The following is an 18,661-nucleotide window of genomic DNA, read 5'->3' on the forward strand; positions in this document are numbered from 1 at the left end:
CCACATCCTCCTCCATCCCTCTCCTGCTTCACTTCATGTGCTGCTGCACAATTGTTCCAGAAATTATTCTTTCATTTCCATCACCTGCAGGAAGCCCGCAGAGCCCAAAATAACCCCAATTCTCTTCCCAGCGTTTCTTTATCACTCCATTTTTCCTGTGGCTTTTTCCACTGACTTTTGCCGTCATCTTGTTTATTCCTGAAATGTCCTTCACTGACATCAGCCCCCACATACGGTGTTTCAAAAACAACTTCTTGATTTTACACATTTCCTGAAAGATAATAAATCCTTTTAGTAGTAAATTAGTGATAATAAATCATTTTAGCATCCATGAATTGTAAAGCTTCGTTAGCCCACTAATGAATGGTCACAAAAAAAAGAACTGATGTACTTTTAAGGTTTGGCACATGGCCACATTCTATTATCTCTTTGGGAAATTATCCTGTAAATTCTTAATCTATTAATAATACAGTAAATCCATGGGGAGCCAATGCTTGGTTTTCTAAGTTCCACACTCTGTTTCTCCCAGCTTCTCTCCTCTGTGAATCACAACTTCCCCTCTCGATCTATTGTGTACCTTTCCTGTGCTACCATCTGGGCAGGTTGTGTAGTCAATGAAGTGAAGTGAGTCATCACTGGTGAGTCTGCACAGAAGAGCATTAACTGTGAAATGATAAAACAGTCTTGTGATTTCTCAAACAGTCAAGCAATGGTTGACACCTAGTGTTTTAGTGAATTTCCGCCTAATTCCTCTTTAAATGTTGCAACCTGCATGACAGCAGAGATTGTTTGCCAAAATATCACAGTCATTTTCTCTGTAAACTAGTTCTATGTCAAACATTCCTGGACATCTGCTGCTGCTTTGGGCAAATTGGTTGTTTTATGACAAATCTATATGCATTGTCAGGATTGGATCAGGTTTGGACCCAAAAGCAGACAAGACCGCAACAAGGCAGAATACAGGAACTGAACAGCAAACTACCGTATTTTCATTTCAAACAGAGGAACAAACTGCAAAACTAAAACAATACCTGAAGTGCAATACAGAGAATAAAAACAAACAAACCGACAATTGACTCAAAGAACAGACATGCAATAATGGAGCTACTCATGACACACTATGCTTGAGTGGGCAGGAAACAGGAATAACCAGGGAAACACTGATTGGGTAACAACGTAACAAGGCCTGGGAACACAAAGGCAGGCTGAGGCTAGACACACAAGGGAAAGACATGCAGGGCAACCAATGGCAAGCACAGACAAGTTAAAATAATACAAAGAATGGAAATAGAAACAGGAACAGAGAAAAAAACCTCAAGAAATAAGACACTGGAACAAAGGTAACTCAAGATATATGGTCACAATGAGACAAATGCTAAAGACCAGTGGCCACAAAGCAGGGCCGTGACCAACATATTTTAAATATTTAAACCCAAATCAACATATACTTTAAAAGAGACTAAACTTTGTCACTAATAAAGACTTAAACAATTAATCAATTATTAGATAAGTCAAATAGAAAATAAACCTGCAACTATTTAGATGATTTATTAATTGCTAAAGTCATTTTTCAAGCAAAAAATACAAACATTCCCTGCTTTAATTGGATGATATCCCCCTAGGCTTTAGTACATAATGTATTTAGTTTGGACTATTTTGTGACATTTTGTAGTTGCGGTCCGACAATAATGTACAACAATAAGTTGGAAAATGTTTTTTCATCCCTCTTGGAGAATACCAAGAATATCACGTTCCGCTCCCTACAATGGAATTTAGAAGTAATTATAATTACATTTGTCAATTTATTAAAAATCACCTCCAGGCATTTTTAAGAAATATTAAAATACCCTACTATAAATATAAATTTGTGTCTAATACAGGATTTTTTTGTTATTTATTACAGTCACATCGAATCCTCCTTTCTCATTTAAAATCCCTTTATCCATGAATATGAAAATATTTTTTATTTACATTTACCAACACTACCTGATGATTAAAACAGATGGTTCCGGATTACATACATCAGTGACAACGGTCTACGTTTTTTAGAGATTACGAAGGTTCATCGCTCTCATGTAGCTTCTGACCTGTTGATATCCTACATCTCGATTGCCTAATTTGTCTTGAAGGAACATGCGTCTACTTCCTTGAGAGCACTTTGTAAAAACTGCTCTGACTTTTCTCCTGCTCTCGCTGACGTAGCGTGCATCCTGTTGTTGTAAACCTGCGGCCACCAGCCGGCCACGCCAGCGTCCTCGGCCCTGTTTCCTCTATCTACGGGGCACAAGAGTGAGCATCCTGCCAGGAAAGACATTCACTCGTATTTACTCGACATGTCATTTTACTCGCATGCCGTCTTCTCAGAGTTCATCTTTTAGGGCATTTAAGACACTTTGCAACAAGTACAGTCTGTACAGTACACAGTGTACGACGGTTGAAAGTAAGTTAGCCACATTGAAAACAAAAACAGCAGATTTACTAGAATAAAATGTGAATTTGAGCTATATTTTGAGCTTTATTTTGAATTTACAGATTTACAGACATGTGGACTGGTACCGTCTATATTTAGGAACAGTGTAACATTTTAAAGTTTACTTTCAATGGAAACATTTTATTATACAAAAGATAAATAACCTGGTCAGACCTCAAGGTTGGATGGACTCAACCATAAAAATAGCCCCATCTTGTGGGACTAGGCGCAAGCAGCATTATAATACTCTACGCACAACATGGAATTCACTGTACTTTTTCTATTTACTATGATGATATGACTTATGTAAATAAAAACACGTACATATTAAGCTGTGAGCTATCCGCTGTGAATATTGATGTTAACTTTGTTGACTCTGCAGATGCATTTCTCAGCAAATTTGTTATAGTTCAGTTTAGCCATCAATTGCTCCAATGAGGTTATGCAACAGCTAGAGAGGCATGGTAAAAACAAAATGTTAATGGCTATTTCAGTGACTCCCATGCTATTAAGAGATCTGAGTGAAAGAGGGTGTTAAAGCTGGACAGAGAGAGAGAGAGAGAGAGAGAGAGAGAGAGAGTGAGAGAAAGAGAGATGTGCAGCACGAGTCTGGAAAACCTGTAGGTTAAAGGGTCGACACTAAGAGATATAAGCTTCAAGTCCATTAGTGGATTATAACCATGGCTCTGCATCTCTCTTGGATTAAAGAGAGAGAGAGAGAGAAAGAGAGAGAGAGATGCAGAGTTATGCTGAGTGCAGGGCAACTGGAAAACAAGTGAATTGAGCAAATTCAAAGGCAGAGAATGGTATACTGAGTTTACGTGGACTGAGAAACACCGGAGAGCGACGTGAAGTAAAGTCGGAGAAGTGACAACACTTTGGTGAACTACGGTGATCTTGGTACACATACGGTATATTATTTTATAATATACACATCTTACATCACCTGGCTGATTAAGGGAATTGCATAAGGTAAGTTTAGACAAAAGTATGGCGTTAAACCCTTGCAAGAGTGTCTTGTTATGTGTGTATTTAATACATGTCAGTTCAGACAATTGTCTTTTAAAAGATAGACATTCAGATTTTATTGGCCAGAAAGCATTTATCAGTGATTAAACAGATGTGGTTGTTGTGAAGAAAAGATACTAGGAGGAGTATTTAACTGAAAATCTGTAATTACTGCTTGTTAATCTCACATTAGTTTTTACTTCCACTTTTTGGGTGATAAACATACGAAATGTACTATAAAATGATCTGTTTTGTTCAATATGTGTTTAATCAATAACTAAACACAGTCACTCACCACCATCTATCATTATTGTGTAACTTTAATTTTGTTATGGCCTGAATGATTATTCCTCTCCCCGTGCGTGCTTCCGTGTGTGTGTGTGTGTGTGTGTGTGTGTGTGTGTGTGTGTGTGTGCGTACGCGCAAAAAGCATGGACGTGGACCTGGAGGGGATTATCCAGTGCATCAAGCAGGGAGATGAAAACGGTGTTCAGATACAGCTGCAGGAGTTCAACAAAGAGGTACCAGCACACAGAAGTTATTCACACCTTGCTGGATGTCTGGATGATCCCTGCAGCTCAGCCCAGTATTTTGTCATCATTTCTCTCTACAGTACGCCCAGTGCTTCTTCTATGATGCAGAGGAGAGGGACAGAAGGAAAGTAAGTTGGTTTATGCTGAGTGTCACATCCCTGTCCCTGTGTTCCTTCCAACTCACCTCTGCTTAACCCCCCTCACAATCCTCCCCCCCCCCCCCACACACACACACACACACACTCCAAAGTCTTCTGTGGATTAGTAATTGTGCTGTATCAGTTGTCCCTGATCCTCTCTCCTTGCATGCTCAGACAAACTGAGCCCAGGCAGAGCGACTGAATAACCAGCACACTGCATGTTAATCTATTCAACACGTTCAGCTATGTCATTTGCAGTCTCTCTCTCTCTCTCTCTCTCTCTCTCTCTCTCTCTCTCTCTCTAATCCATTATCTTTATTAAAAACTGTTTTATGTAAATCTACTTTAATTCCCTTTTAATTATATTTAACTTATGATTAAATCAAATTGTCTGAAAGATAAGTTTATGTGTATTTGATTAAAATTCGGTTAACTTATTTTAGTTTTGAAATAATTTAATAATTATTTTTTATATTTTTCGTGTATTATATATTACATAAATTATTTATTTATATTACAGTAAGTTAAAAACATTTCATCTAATTGATTTGTAATTTACAACATTCATTTTTATTTAATTTTATTTGTTGCTCTTTTAATCTATATATGCATGGGTAAATATTTCAGGTTCACTGACACAGGCTGCTCACCTGTCAATCACTGTAGAAAGCGTGAGTAAATTAAATCAGAAACACGATGTCATCCATAGCAACGGGGTCAACCCCGCCCCCTTTGTTTTAGTTAAGTACGTTTTTTGAAGCTATTAAGAAGAAACCTTTTGTGCCAGGAACTAATGGTTAAAACTCCTAATGGTTAAATACGACACTTTGTGTAATATGGTCCTTTACTTGGTGACACGAACATGCACTGATACTATTTCCTCTCTTTTCTGCTGCGTGGCTCACTGAAATCGGATTCTCCACCTCTCAAAGCAAAGAAAACTAGACGAGGTACAGGGCTTTCACTGTTTGTAAATTATGTTTAAGTGTTGCTTTTGTTCGCATACAAGAGCCTTCATGATAAACTGTACTTGATCATATTTGTTCTTTGCCCTGGTATACCAGTTCAGGAAGAATAAAGTGAGGGATTACATTGATTCTGACTCCGACTGTGATGAGGACGACCAGGAGGATCAAGGCCTCATCCTTAGACAGGTGCCTGACACTGTCCCTTTCTGCTTGCCCAAAGGTAGGCCTAATGTCTTTTTCTTGTTGCAAAATGTAGTTAAACTAAATATCTGTTTTGCTCCTGTCCTCAGAACTTAGCTGTTGTCCTGATGAGGTTCATAAGAACAGAAGTTAAATGCCATCTGTTAAGAGTGTCTCTACGCACCCTGAGAATCCTCTCCAGAGACAAAAAGGTCCTGGGCCCCTTGGTGACCGACAGCGCTCTGCTGACCCTGGCCAAACTAGCCGGGCTAAGCACAACTGAAGCAAGTGACGACCCCAGCGACCCCGACTCTGATTTCTACGATAACATCATCGCTTCTCTCGCTGAGGCCAAAGTGTTGCATTGTCGCACCGACCAGGACGAGGGTGAAGCCAATGACCAAAACAAAGAGGGCTCCGATGAAGACGCCAAGAGTGACATCAGCATCGCCAACAGCGGAGATCTGGACAGCATTGGCGGGTGTGGCAGCTACAGGCCCAGCATCAACGAAATGCACAGCAGTGGCATCCATCACAAGGTGCTGGAGAGAGGGAGGAAGGACCGCCGAGAGAGCAAGATGGATGGGGAGGAAGTACAAGAGGGGGTGTTGTCAGGAGAGGAGGCGCAGAGAAAAGAGGCCATGAAGGTGTTGTGTAATGTGGTGTACAACAGCACCTGGGCACAGGAGAGGTTCAGTGCTCTCAGGTGGGCTTCCTCACAACAATCCCAAAATACTGTTAAATTTAGCTGTTGACTTTGTAAACATTACTCGGTCCATTTTGCTGTTTTTTTACCCTGCATATACTGCTCAAATGTAGACAGTCCTAAATCCCTTTGGGGTATTTCAAGTGTAGCTGACAAAACAAACTGTGTATGGCTAATCTCAGTGACATTGTTATTTTCATTTGTCAAAATAACATGTAGTTGGATTTTGTATAAATCAGCATACTCCCAGACAGCCAACCTCTCGTTATTTTCTCCATCAGACTCATGTGCGGCCTCACAGAGCGTCTATCCTCCAATGTCAGTGGCTCAGCTCCCTCCAGTGTTCGCTTCTATGAGCTACGCCTCATGTTCCTCATCACTGCGCTACGGCGGGAGCTCAGCACTCAGCTTCAACAGGTAACATAACCTCACTTAGGCTACTCCAGAGTTACTCTGTAAAATATGGAGGGAAGTTAATATAATGCTAGTTATGAGATCAGTGGTAGATCATGTCCCCTAAACTATGGGGCGCCAAATATAAAAACACAAATACAATTTTATAGTGGATATATTTTGATTATTTAGCTCACTTTCGTCACATTTAGCAAATTTTTCTCACATTTGAGACAGGAATTAGTGTAAACATTTTATATGCAATTGTAAACAATATGTTTGAGTAAAATAGTAAAAAGTTAAATGTTTATCCTAAATGTTAAATGTTGTTTTACACTAGTTCCCGTTTTAATTGTGAGAAGAATTAGCTAAATGTGATGAAAGCGAGCTAAATAATCCAAATATATCAGCTATAAAATTGTATCAGAATTTGAACCCCCCTTCATATTAAATCATCTGTTCACCATCGTGCCACCTTCAGTTCTCCGCCTTGTGTTGCTCTTCCAGGAGGGAGGTGTGTCCATCTTCACAGCGGCTCTGGAGAGCTGCCTGGAGGTTGAGTGGAAGGAGCAGTACGAGTGTGTGCTGGACCCAGCAGCACCCCCCATCTCACTGGAAGCCTCTCAGTGCATCATAGAGATCCTCAAAATCCTCTTCAACATCACCTACAGCACCCACAGGCAGGAGCCAAGTGAGGTCAGCGACAATGAGGCCATAATAAACCAATTAGATTGGAACCATAGACTGTAAAGATAAGATTGTAACTTAGTGTGCATGGAGAGATGAATTAAATGATCTGTGCTGTTTTCTCCTCCCTCAGGATGACGCAGCTCTGTACCGACACCTTGTGGCAATCCTGCGTCTCTGCCTGCTGAAGAAGTGTCTGCTACCCGACGACATGGATGAACTGCAGGGGTGAGCATGAACCAAAGTGAGCTCGGATAGGAGGGAAGTCGCGGGGACAATCATCATCCATCATCGTCATCAATAACAACAATGCAGATGCATTTGAAGTTGCTGCACTTTTCTCATTCTATCTCCGTTTAATTTTTCATTTCGGTTCAAATGACCTTTATTGATATACATTTCATTCTTGTTTTCCATTTTATCTTTACTGTTAAGGATTTGTTATCTTAAAAAAAAAAAAAATTATGTATCCGGGATGATTCCTCTAATGGCTCATTAATGTATATTTTGCCAAAAACTGGGCTGGTTCCCGTCTCACTACATATTCTTTTGTAAAGACATTTTGTAAAGTTTAATTCTGATCTATTGATTTGTAGTATATATCTGGATTTTTACTACTTATCGTATTGATATATTAATCCATCATGCTGAACTGAACCCAATACTTTCACACTGTTATCGACTCTCACTCTCTGTTCCTGTAATCTTGTCTCAGTCACACAGTCAACCTGTTGTCAGCGCTGCCTCTCCAGTGTCTCGACGTGCTGCTGGTGGTGCCTCTGCAGCCCAACTCGGACCAGTGCAAGGGGGTCAACATGGACTGTGTCCACGCCCTGATGCTGTTCATGGAGAGACGTCTGGAGGTGGTGAGACAGAAAGTGATATGCAGAGAAGTTGGGAAAATGCTAAAATAAAGAGTTTGCGCCTAAAAACGTTGAAAGTTTGAGTTTAGAAGAGCAATTGTTTGCTGATTGTTAAAAGAAACCTGAGGCGTTCCTTGTTTGTTTTCTTCTCAGGGCGATAAGATGAAGGAGAAGCTGACACCAGTCCTCAATCTGCTGACAGAGAGCTGCAGAGGACACAGAGAAACACGCCATTACATCAGGAAACATGTAATACCATTACCCCACAAAACACGACACCTCTGAGAAGGCTTCAGGCTTCTCACAATAATTTGATTTTAATAGAACATTTTTCAAATGTTTCAAAACAAGTGAAATAATGTTTCCTCGCCATTAGATCCTGCCTCCTCTGAGAGACGCATCACACAAGCCGGAGGAAGGCTCGACGGTGAAGAGTCGTCTGATCCGTCTCATGACTCACGTGGATACAGACCTCAAACACTGCGCTGCTGACCTCATCTTTGTCCTCTGCAAGGAAAATGGTAAGAAAACACATTATCACGGTTTAGAAACTTTGTCCTCTCCATTAGAATTCCAAATACATTTTGGTGTTTGTTTCTTGACTGCACAACATGGATCAGTATAGAAGAGGGTTAGGACCACAAAAATGTACTGAGTTCTGAGTTTAAAGTCAGAATTCTGAAAGAAAAAAAGTCGAAATTCTAACTTTAATCTCAGAATTCTGATTGTGAACTCAGAACTGAAAATAATTCTTCCACATGTGGCCCTCATCGTCTTCCGTACATCAGTGATTCCCTGTGGTGTTAAATATATTGTTTGTTTTCCTTTCTGCACTCACACAAATACATACAAAATATGTGCAATCAATGAATGGTTTTCCTCACTGATCCTTTTTGATTATCACTTCTGCTTCTTCTTCCAGTGAGCCGCTTTATCAAGTACACAGGTTACGGGAACGCAGCGGGCCTGCTGGCCACCAGGGGTCTGCTGGGCGGCCAGGGCTCCAGGATCTTCAGCTCTGATGCCCAGTACTCCAGCGACTCGGACTCGGACACTGAGGAGTACCGGCAGGTCAGAGATCGCATCAACCCGGTGACGGGGCGGGTGGAGGTGGAGCAGCCGGACCCTATGGAGGGCATGACAGAGGAGGAGAAGGAGGAGGAGGCAAAGAGGCTCTTCATGCTCTTCAACAAGCTGTCCAGGTACGACAGAGTGCCTCTCATCAACAACCTTTCACTAAAGGTGTTAAAGATATAGGGGAGACTTAAACCCCTGACACTAGTGTCCGGTGTAGGCTGAGAGCAGACAAAGATTTAATAAGTACTATGAGAACAATGGTAATTAGTAAGTTGTCCATATTTTTTAACCCTCATTTGTCTGCAGAGAAAACATTATCCAGCCGATGGGCGTGGATCCAGAGGGAAGGCTGGTCCCAATGTTAGAGTCCCTCACTGAGGAGGGGAAGGCTGGGTTAGAGGATGACGGAGAAGCAGAGGAAGGAGAGAAGAACTGACACATCCGACAACAGAGCCCAATCCACTTATTCCATTTATTGATATTCTTTTGTAAATGTCACATTTCAAATGTTTGACAGTGCATGTATACATGTTGTAAATGAATGAAAATAAATAAAATGTAATGTAATGTAATGTATTGAAAAACATGAATACAGAGTGTAGTTCTCACCCAAATCCAGTCAGCAAATCTAAAACTAAATGAACTCAAGAAAGGCTATAAGCTCTTTTTTCCTTTCTACTTCTTTGGATTCAAACTAATAATATGGAGCAGGAATAAGGTCACACTGGTTTGAGTTGAGTTGATGGTAGATCCTAATAAGGAACTGATTTCAGTTTTGTCAACTGTTTTAATAAAGTCTTGAACCCTTATAATACTGTTATTGTGTATTTTAATGAATCGTTTCATTCAGTTTCCTCTATAGGCTTCATCTGATACACACACTCATTGGTTAGCCGTGATCTTCGGTAGAAGATGAAATCGAAATCTTCACAGCAGTCTCTAGTGTGTTGCGGTACATAACTCTCAGATTGTGCTCAAGTGTGTGTGCATATTGTGCTAAAACTGTCTCATGTGATACAAAATCCAAACATCTGCACTGTTAAATCAACTTATACTTCCAGTAAATGACAGCAGCAGAATCTCAAACAAATAAGAAATCTCAGAAAGTGGATTTAATTCTCAGAAACACTAGCACCAATACCATCACTGATTAAAAAAAGTTCCTGCCTGACGACTCTGATCAGTCTCATTAAATGTAAAAATACCTAAATAGATTTAAAAGCACTTATTTATGTTTAAACCTACATTGGTTAATTTTTTGAGTAGATTCTTAGCAAAAACCCTTTTGTTCTTTCACAAATATGTGCTGATTCATGTGTAATTACTTCCACCAGCTAATCAAAATATTCTCGTAAGCGTAGAATCTGCCATTCAGAATCATTCAGAATACACACGAGCGAGTCGCTTCATTAGTGAAATAAATGAAACCGATCGGTGCTGCCTACACCGTGTTATCCTCCTGCTAGCGTTAGCACCTGAACAGGGCAATTTTTGAAAGTGTTTTTAGCCCCTTATCATGTTCAAAATGTCATTAAAAGTGCCTATCCATGTGAATGTAAATGTAAAAGAAATGCTAATTCAGCTGTGTTTAGTTCCTGTATTAAAACGGCAGTTAGTGACCGTCTACAAACTACAACAAGCTTTCATTTTTCTCTCTACCAACAGCACTCCTAATTTACAGACAACAGAGCTATGTGTTGGAATCGACCGGAATTCAAAGAGGGACATACCTTTTGAATTTTTGCTAGGGGAAGATTACTCGCCGGCCGGCAGATTTGAAAAGCCTGTTGAAGATGGAAGATCACATCTATTCTCGAGGACATGTAAAGGAGTCGAAAAAGAAAATTCAAACAATAAAGGGATAAAGGAAAAGACCAAAGTTAATATTGGAGTGGCTAGAACAGCTGCATGTAAACGATGGAGATACTAAGAGCTAATTTCGGTTTTGGCCAAGTTCTCTTAATACATCCATGAATGGGAAGGTCTAGAAAGTAATATTCAGTTCGTCGTCATATTCAATTTCATCGCTACAGGGGAGAAATTGTAACACAATGTAGCTTTAAACATGGTACAAGCTGCACCTTTGTACAGTACCAACAGATATTAATACCAGCCTTATTATTCTATTTGGTGTAGCAACAAGATTATTTTTGAGATGTTCTTGTCGAGGTTAAGTTTACAAAACAGTGTAAACGATGACTTTCTTCAGTCTAAGCAAAGTGCGTCAGTACATCTCCATCATCTCTTCAAGGGACATCTGCAGCTCCATCGACTGCAGGGATGAGGCGCCGCCTTCAACCGCCATATTCTTCAGTAGCTCCATTGAAGTCAGGACCACCTGACACAGAGAAAGAAAAAAAGGCCGAGCAGAAAGTCAGATGCAATTGTTATGACCCGGCTCAACAGTTAGAAGGCATATGAAGTTTTAAAATTAGTGTCACCAACTCAGCTTCAGACCAAATGTCTTCTGTTCTTCAATTATGGCCAGAAACGCATTTTTGCAGAACATTATGTTGTCACAGTAAAGTTGAAATTTTGGATATAAAATGTCCTCACGGTAAAAACTTTTTAATCCTATTGGACATTTGTGTGAAATGTTGTTATAATTAGTGAATGCATTCTTGAGTTATGGCCAGAAATGTGTTTGGTGAGGTCACAGGAGGTTAAACAAACTCTGAGTCAAACCCTGATCTCTGAGTTGATTCCCACCACTATAAAAAGGCAGCATGAATGAAGCCGTGATACTATGATTTATCATGGTAACAACCACAAACAAACTGGTCGGCGGAAATACTCATGCACACATATATTTCGTTAAAAAAGCAACACAGGAAAAGAGAGAGAATTTGCGTGGGAGAAAATTGCTGCTAGAGTAAATGCGTAAGTTCCAGTATAGTGTATTAATATCTTATTTAATCATAATATTACTGGTGAAACGGTATTTAACCTATAATCTATATAATTTAGATGCAATCCTGCAGGTGAAAAAGTTCTAGGTACTGAGGCTGCAGAGCCATTGTTAACAGAATTATAATTCATAATCTTTTATTTCAAAGGGTTTACATCATTCACCTACAATATTGTGGTTTGTTACTGGTTTGTGTCCAGGGAACACTACAAAAACGTTTAAAAAACATTTAAGAGCAAGTCAGATTCTTGTTCTTTTTTACTAATATGCTCCTCATATAATCAATAGATTTGAGATTGAGCGTTGGTTTGGGGAGTCTGCTATGTATTTTCTCGGCACAAGAGGCGTGACCAACGGGCATAGTTTAAATGAGTGTGTACGCAATTGGATAGCTCTTCAACCAATCGAATCAACGATCAGGCTGCGCTTTATGCTGCGCTTTAGTGGCGTTTGGTGGCCGCTATGTAGAATGTAAACAAGAAGCTGCTTGGTCGCTTCTCTATCGTCATTGTGTTAAATCCGCCAATAGCTTGCCAGGTAGATAAGCCAGCTTGTGATTGGTTCCCGCAAAATTGTGAACTGAAGCAGGAGAATTAAACGTGCAGGTTTCCAGACCGAGCTGCAGGGCCAAATCACATAGGCGGCAGAGTGGTCGGGGTTTACCCAGTCTACTCCGCATCACCAATGTTGTAAAGAATGTTTGCAATAAAACATAATGTGACACAAAGATTGTGCTGCGATGTTGAGCATGTCCCTGATGGGTGACGTTAGTGACATGAGAGCGGATAAGGTTATGTAGGCTACATAACTGAAGAAAAACGATACTGCTCAAATAGGTATCTGGAAATTAAAATACATCTATAGTCAGGGTCTCAATATCATCTCGCAATGTACAGTATGTTTAACTCCCTGCAAAGTAATACAGCTTCTTCATCGTGGGATGGTCGACAAAAGGAAATGCCATATTTTGAGAAAAAAACGTTATCCCAACAAAACGTTGCCTAACACGGTTAATAAACCAACCCTGTTTTTTTATTCATGCAGACAACAAACTGCGCTATAATGCACCTGATAGAGACTGAATGAATGAATGAGGAAATGAAAGAGCGCTGTGTCAGAGGGAGATGACTGAGAGAAGAAAACCTGCTCATGACCAGGTAAGGTTCAAAGATTTAGTTACCATAGTAACTGACTCTGAGGTTAAGTTACCTCTCCTTCTGAAACGGGCCGAGTTATGTTGTGGTTTGGGGTTTTTGTTTGGGGTTATTTTCCCGTTTGTCCTTCCCTGTGTTTTTGTCCCAGTTTTCTCCCCAGTCTGGTATCGTAGAGTCTGTCTTATGTTTCCCTGTGTCTGTTTGTTCTGCTTTCTGCTTTATTTTGGTATTCAGCTTCCTGTCTTGTCTTGTCTTGCTTCACTTTGTTTTTCTGATTGTCCAGCCCCGCCCTAATGTGATTCACCTGACATCTCACCTGTTCCCTATTACCTCATTACCTCTTGTACTTAACCTCTGTGTTCCTTTTGTCCTGTGCTTTGTCATTTTGTCCTGTTACTGCATGCAGCCTGTTTCCACGCCGGTTTATGAGCCGTCCTGTTGCCGGCTTCCCGTCTCTGCTCCCAGTATTCCCTGTAAGTTTCCCTGCCTCGTCATCCTGCCTGTTTCCCTGCTGTGGACCCCTGTGGATTTTTGATTTTGGACTTGTGGACCTTTTGGACTGCCCCTTGGATGTTGGGTCTGTGTTTTTCCTTGTGGGTTGTTTTTTGTTTGTTCTACTCATCAATAAACGTCTGTGCACCTGTTCCTGCCTCCTCCTCCTCTCTGCAATTGGGTCCTCTCCTACTCACCCCATAACAGAGTTACCCCTCTCTCTCAGGTTTGATTAACCTCCCTTTCTGAAACAGAGAAACCCAGAGTTTCCCTCATCTCAGCGTTAACAAACTGAGTTTTCACTAAACCTGCTTTCTGAAACGGACCCATGCTGCACTGCAGCCCGGCCGCCCAGGTGTTCCAGGTTAAACTAGCGATGCCTCGGCAGAGTCAGCAGAGAGAATCACACAGCATACACAGGACAGCGGGGGGGCATCACACAATGACGAGAATGACAAGAGCGAGATGGCAAATATGAGAGAAGCTACTCAATTTGAGAAAGCTGGTGTCAAGATGTTGTCTTTAAAATCCCTTTTTCATTGCTCAGCATGCGCTGCTCTGTAGAGGCTCGGGAGCCGAAAAACCCTTTTACACCCGAGGGATCAGCTGTCACCAGCAGCTTTGTTCTCTCAGTGCTATTAATCAATACTGAGACCAAATTGCTTCTTAAAATGTACAACTGACTACTGCTCCATTGAGGGAGAAATGTAGGGTGTTTGATCACTCATGAAATTTGATAGAGGTGCAGTATGTGGAGCAAGAAAAAAGTCTAAAATACTGCTTTGTGGTCTGCTTGTGAGAGAACACTTTCTGTGAAATTTAATAATTCAAAGGTACTCTCACCTCCACTGTGATGAGTTTCTTCTCCCAAGGCCGGTTGTCTGAGTCAGGCCACTTCTCACCGAGGCAGAAGAACAGGGAGCACGGAGGGCAATTTTTCCCTTCAATGAATTCCAATATACCTAAAGGGAAAGAGCAATCAATCACTACATCATGCCAACATAATAGTAATAATGTATCCTTCATTAGTCCCAAAAGGGGAAATTACAATTTACACTCTGTTGTTATTACACACATGGGCTGTGGCTGCCCATGGAAAGGCGCCCCGAGCAGATCGGGGATCGGTGCCTTACTTAAGGGCATCTTGGCAGTGCCCAGGAGGTGAACTGGCACCTCTCCAGCTATCAGTCCACCACCATACTTTTGGTCCATATGTGGACTTGAACCAGCGACCCGTTCCCAACCCAACTCCCTACGGACTGAGCTACCCCCAACATGCACAACACAGCACGTGTATTCACAGATGCGCTGACAAAACCCAGAATTGTTCCTTTCACCAACCTCGCACAAAGTCCTTGAAGTGGTATATTGGTTGAGGCTCCAGTTTAGAAATCTCTTGTGGCTGCCTGCTGCTATCAAACTTGGAGAAGCTCCAAAATGCTTTGATTTCACCAAGTCGCTGGCCGTAGACCACATGGCCTGACACCCCCACGTCCAAACCATCGCCCAGCTTGTCCAGGATGCGTTGGGTCAGATTGGCTTGGGTATGATCCAGCATTTGTCCAGGGCTTGGCAGAGAGACCAGGGTCAGGCCTGACTCGTGATCCAAAGCTGTCCCCTTGAGTTCAGGCCTGATGTGAGGACAACATTTAGTCGTTGGAGTTTAAGTTGAAAGGCAGTTCATATAGACCGGCAGAGCCCTGACACCTTTAAAGGAACAGTTTGACATTTTGGGAAATACAATTATTCCCTTTCTCCGGTTAGGGTTAGAAGAAATCCTATCTGTAAGGTAAATATGTAGCTACAGCTAGGAGACAGTTAGCTTAGCTTAGCACAAAGACAGGAAACAGGGTGAAACAGCTAGCCTGATGTTGGTGAGCTTTAAAAGAGCTGGTAAGCAGATTTTGTTACATCTGTCCAGAGTCAGCCAGGCAAGCTGATTCCCATTGTTTCTGGTCTTTATGCTAAGCTAAGCTAATAGGCTCCAGCTAAATACATACCGTACGAACACAAGAGTGCTAACAATCTTCTCATTTCTCACTCTCAGCAAGAAAGTAAATAATGTGTTTCCCAAAATATCAAACTATTCCTTTAACTGTGACAGTCAATTTGAAGCCAAACTGGAGATATTGAACATTTGTTAGATATGTTTCCTATGATGAAAGCTTTATTTCAATGTTACCTGTAGACTAAGCGGATACCAACTTCATTCTGAACCTCCTGCTCAGACACCATCACCCCTCTGTAGTACACTAATATCCTGAATTGAGTCTCTATGGATTCAGAAAGAGGAGAAGCATAAGAGAAAAGACATTTAACAACTCCACTCTTAACTGTATTACTGTTTATATACGTTACTTACATTGCAAATCGTGACTTATATTATTCATATTGAAAGGCCACATTGTTTTAAAAGCCTTATTAAAGATATTAGATGTTGATATTTAGTGAAGGAATCATTTTTGAAAGTCTGTGTAAAATAATCATTTCCATTTTAAAGTAACATCCATCAACCTACTGAAATTCTCTCCATAACTGGTTTGGGTCATTGTATGTAGGAACTGCTCTGCCAGATGCCCATCATTGGCCCCTCCCATGGCTCCCTCCATTGGATGTGCCGGTTGCTCAGGCAACCCAGCTTCACCGACTGAACCCTCAAACATTACTGGATACTGCTGTTGCCCAGGCAACGCGCGTCCACCAATCACAACTGGGTTTTGGAGCTGCTGTTGCTCCGGAGGAGGCTCAAAGCCTGCGGTGCCCTCTGTGGAAAAGTTGGAGAAACTGAAAGAATGTTTCGAGGGAAAGTCCCTCTGATACTGTTATTTTTCTGCTCCCACTGCAGCAGGGAGGAGGAAATGATGAGCAGAGCTGATAAGCCTACCTGTTTCAGGGCCAATGTTCAGTCCCATTAGACACTCCTGGAGAAGATCATGGTTGGCAGAGGATTCTGCTGGCAAATTTGAGTTAGTTTAGAAATATTCAGACAAGTGATTCCACATTTCTAGCTATCAAATGAATTGCCATTTCTTGAATATTAGGATAGATGTAGCTTCTGAGATACAAACAGTCATGCCAGGAGATAATAGGTAGTCCCTTACCTGAAAACACAGTGTCTTCTGGAAGATAGAGAGGGCCATCAAAGCATGGAATGACCTGCCTCTAAGATATCACAGACACAGTCATATAATTACACAGCATTTACCTTTTACTTCCTGTGTTCCTACAAACACACAGTCGCTTACTTCTTGTGTAGGAAGGGGATAATCCTCAAACAAATTGGGGTCATCTTGGTCCTGGGATCCAGCAGAAGAGGTCGCTTTGAGAGTGAAAGAAAAACGCTTAGTTAGTTTAGTCGCAGCTTGCTATCTTTTAATAATTTATGCTCATCAGACACGTCCCTTTAATCTGATAATCCCCTTTACAAATGGTATAAGGTTGAGTATTTGCATATTACTGTGACAAATCTCAACAACAGAAACATGAATTCCAGATATAAATGTATCCATGATAGAAAGTAATGTGGGGTGATCAAGTATGGCCACACTGTCAGAAAGGCACTCTATCATTTACATATCCAAAACATGTCACATACACATCTAATGACACGTGGTAGTAGGTGATCTTTAGTTCAGTTCATCAGAGGAAGTAGTGTTTTTTAACTTGCCTGGTATATAATACGATAAAAGGTCAAATGGTGGTTGTCTACAGGCGCCCTGGTGGATCCTCACCTCCTGATGGTGACTCGGCCGGCCAGCGAAACACTTTATGGGGGTTAGCAGCGTCGTTCTTGTTGTCAGAGACCATTTTGAAGCCTTTGGCTCGGAGGGCGCTGCGGAAGTTCCTCTTCCAGACCGAGGGGTCTCCATGAGCCCGGCCATTGCCACTTACCTCTGCCCAGGCCTGCAGTGAAGACGCAGGTTGAAGACAGGTAGCAATACATTATCCGAACAGACTATGATCCCATATACAGTATGTGATTACTTAATATTAAATACTAATATGTTTTATTTGTAAAGCACTTTTGCCAAATCAATCCCAAAGTGCTCTGTTCTACAACACAGTCACGGATATTTTTAATGATAACCTTAAAGATGAGGATGTCAGTGTCGGAGGAGTCCTGTCTTAAAGCATGTTTCCACGGGATGGCGAACTCTGTCCTGTCCGGGTTTGTCCAGTGGACACCGGGATACCTTTCGCTGTCAATCTTGGTCCGCAGCCACGGGATGAGCAGTGGTTTAGAATGAGACATTTCTGCAGGAGCAAGAAAAACTTTCAATTCACCAGCGTCACCATGCAGGGCTGCATTTGGCATCCCTGATCATCAGTAACATGATTCCCAGATCTTCATAATTGTATAATGTTGGTGGAAGACTTATTCACATGCTTCATTTCAATAAAAGTAGTTGGGCCAGGCTGGATGTTTATTCACTGTAATTATTGATATGTTTACTATTTGTTATAGGTTTATGTTAATGAATAGAATGTTTGGGCCCATCTTAAAACAATGTTTTTAGCCTGTAGATGACACTATTTAGTTATTTTACATCTAGATTCATGCAGAAAGAAAGTAACCAACAAATAGTAATAAAACGGAATAAATAAAAGACAAAGCAACGTTACACAAATTGTTCATTAAAATGTAGAAATTATATTCCTAATGCATGCATATTTATTAAAATGATTAGGATTATTCCTTGTGTCTTTTCCCACTCACTACATAAAAAAAAAAAATAAGCAACACTTGACATCCTGAATTCTGCAGTATTATGGTGCAGCTGGACAAATGTGCTTATTTTGGCAATTTCTGAATTGCAAGAAAGAGGAAGCAGGCGGAGATGAGGACAGGTGCGGCTCAGCACCCAATACTCCAGATACTCGATAGTAATTTAATAGGCCTACTTGTAATCATTTAAATTCAAATTTAACGAAGATAGTACTCAAGAACATCCAAAACGTCTGAAACTGAATATAGCATGAAGAGTAGGCCTAAACAGTGAGCAGCCTATAAATAGGCTACTTTCCCCCTCTATGGATGTAACGTAGCCGATAATTAAATAGTCGCGTGTGATTAAGTGTGAC

The 18,661-nt window shown here is 41.0% G+C and overlaps 2 protein-coding genes across 4 annotated transcripts in view; one reads left to right on the forward strand and one right to left on the reverse strand.

Annotated features, from left to right (window-relative positions):
- The first annotated feature begins 3,102 nt into the window (after positions 1–3,102).
- LOC116671419 (synembryn-A) lies at positions 3,103–9,831 on the forward strand. 2 transcript variants are annotated; one of them, XM_032502662.1, is made up of 14 exons: positions 3,103–3,442; positions 3,909–3,999; positions 4,092–4,139; positions 5,084–5,101; positions 5,216–5,305; positions 5,410–6,005; positions 6,287–6,422; positions 6,906–7,094; positions 7,219–7,313; positions 7,801–7,948; positions 8,102–8,197; positions 8,325–8,469; positions 8,871–9,150; positions 9,332–9,831. In XM_032502662.1, exons 2-14 carry the CDS (start codon positions 3,910–3,912, stop codon positions 9,459–9,461), a joined length of 2,061 nt encoding a protein of 686 aa, XP_032358553.1. In that variant the 5' UTR covers positions 3,103–3,442; position 3,909; the 3' UTR covers positions 9,462–9,831. The 2 variants fall into 2 exon arrangements, with proteins under 2 accessions (XP_032358553.1, XP_032358552.1); XM_032502661.1 differs by having other exon boundaries at positions 3,104–3,442; positions 7,801–7,951.
- irf3 (interferon regulatory factor 3) overlaps positions 9,484–18,661 on the reverse strand; it is a 9,534-nt gene continuing 356 nt past the window's right edge. The window contains exons 2-11 of one of the 2 annotated variants that reach the window (XM_032502664.1): positions 17,667–17,833; positions 17,311–17,482; positions 16,825–16,898; positions 16,681–16,741; positions 16,464–16,529; positions 16,098–16,343; positions 15,762–15,852; positions 14,921–15,210; positions 14,423–14,541; positions 9,484–11,363 (exon numbers count right to left, since the gene is read on the reverse strand). In XM_032502664.1, coding sequence (XP_032358555.1) covers positions 11,250–11,363; positions 14,423–14,541; positions 14,921–15,210; positions 15,762–15,852; positions 16,098–16,343; positions 16,464–16,529; positions 16,681–16,741; positions 16,825–16,898; positions 17,311–17,482; positions 17,667–17,831 — 1,398 coding nt within the window. In that variant the 5' untranslated portion in view covers positions 17,832–17,833 and the 3' untranslated portion in view covers positions 9,484–11,249. Of the gene's footprint in view, positions 11,364–14,422; positions 14,542–14,920; positions 15,211–15,761; positions 15,853–16,097; positions 16,344–16,463; positions 16,533–16,680; positions 16,742–16,824; positions 16,899–17,310; positions 17,483–17,666; positions 17,834–18,661 lie in introns of both variants that reach the window. The other variant, XM_032502663.1, reaches the window with a different exon arrangement.

This window comes from Etheostoma spectabile, chromosome 21, assembly GCF_008692095.1.
Source record: "Etheostoma spectabile isolate EspeVRDwgs_2016 chromosome 21, UIUC_Espe_1.0, whole genome shotgun sequence".
NCBI lineage: Eukaryota > Metazoa > Chordata > Actinopteri > Perciformes > Percidae > Etheostoma > Etheostoma spectabile.

Excerpts from the sequence above, each read along its gene's own strand:
- LOC116671419 (XM_032502661.1), top strand. The coding sequence starts at position 3,910 with ATGGACGTGGACCTGGAGGGGATTATCCAGTGCATCAAGCAGGGAGAT. Across the intron at positions 7,314-7,800 it reads GACATGGATGAACTGCAGGG|TCACACAGTCAACCTGTTGT; the intron begins GTGAGCATGAAC and ends ATCTTGTCTCAG. Across the intron at positions 9,151-9,331 it reads CTCTTCAACAAGCTGTCCAG|AGAAAACATTATCCAGCCGA; the intron begins GTACGACAGAGT and ends ATTTGTCTGCAG.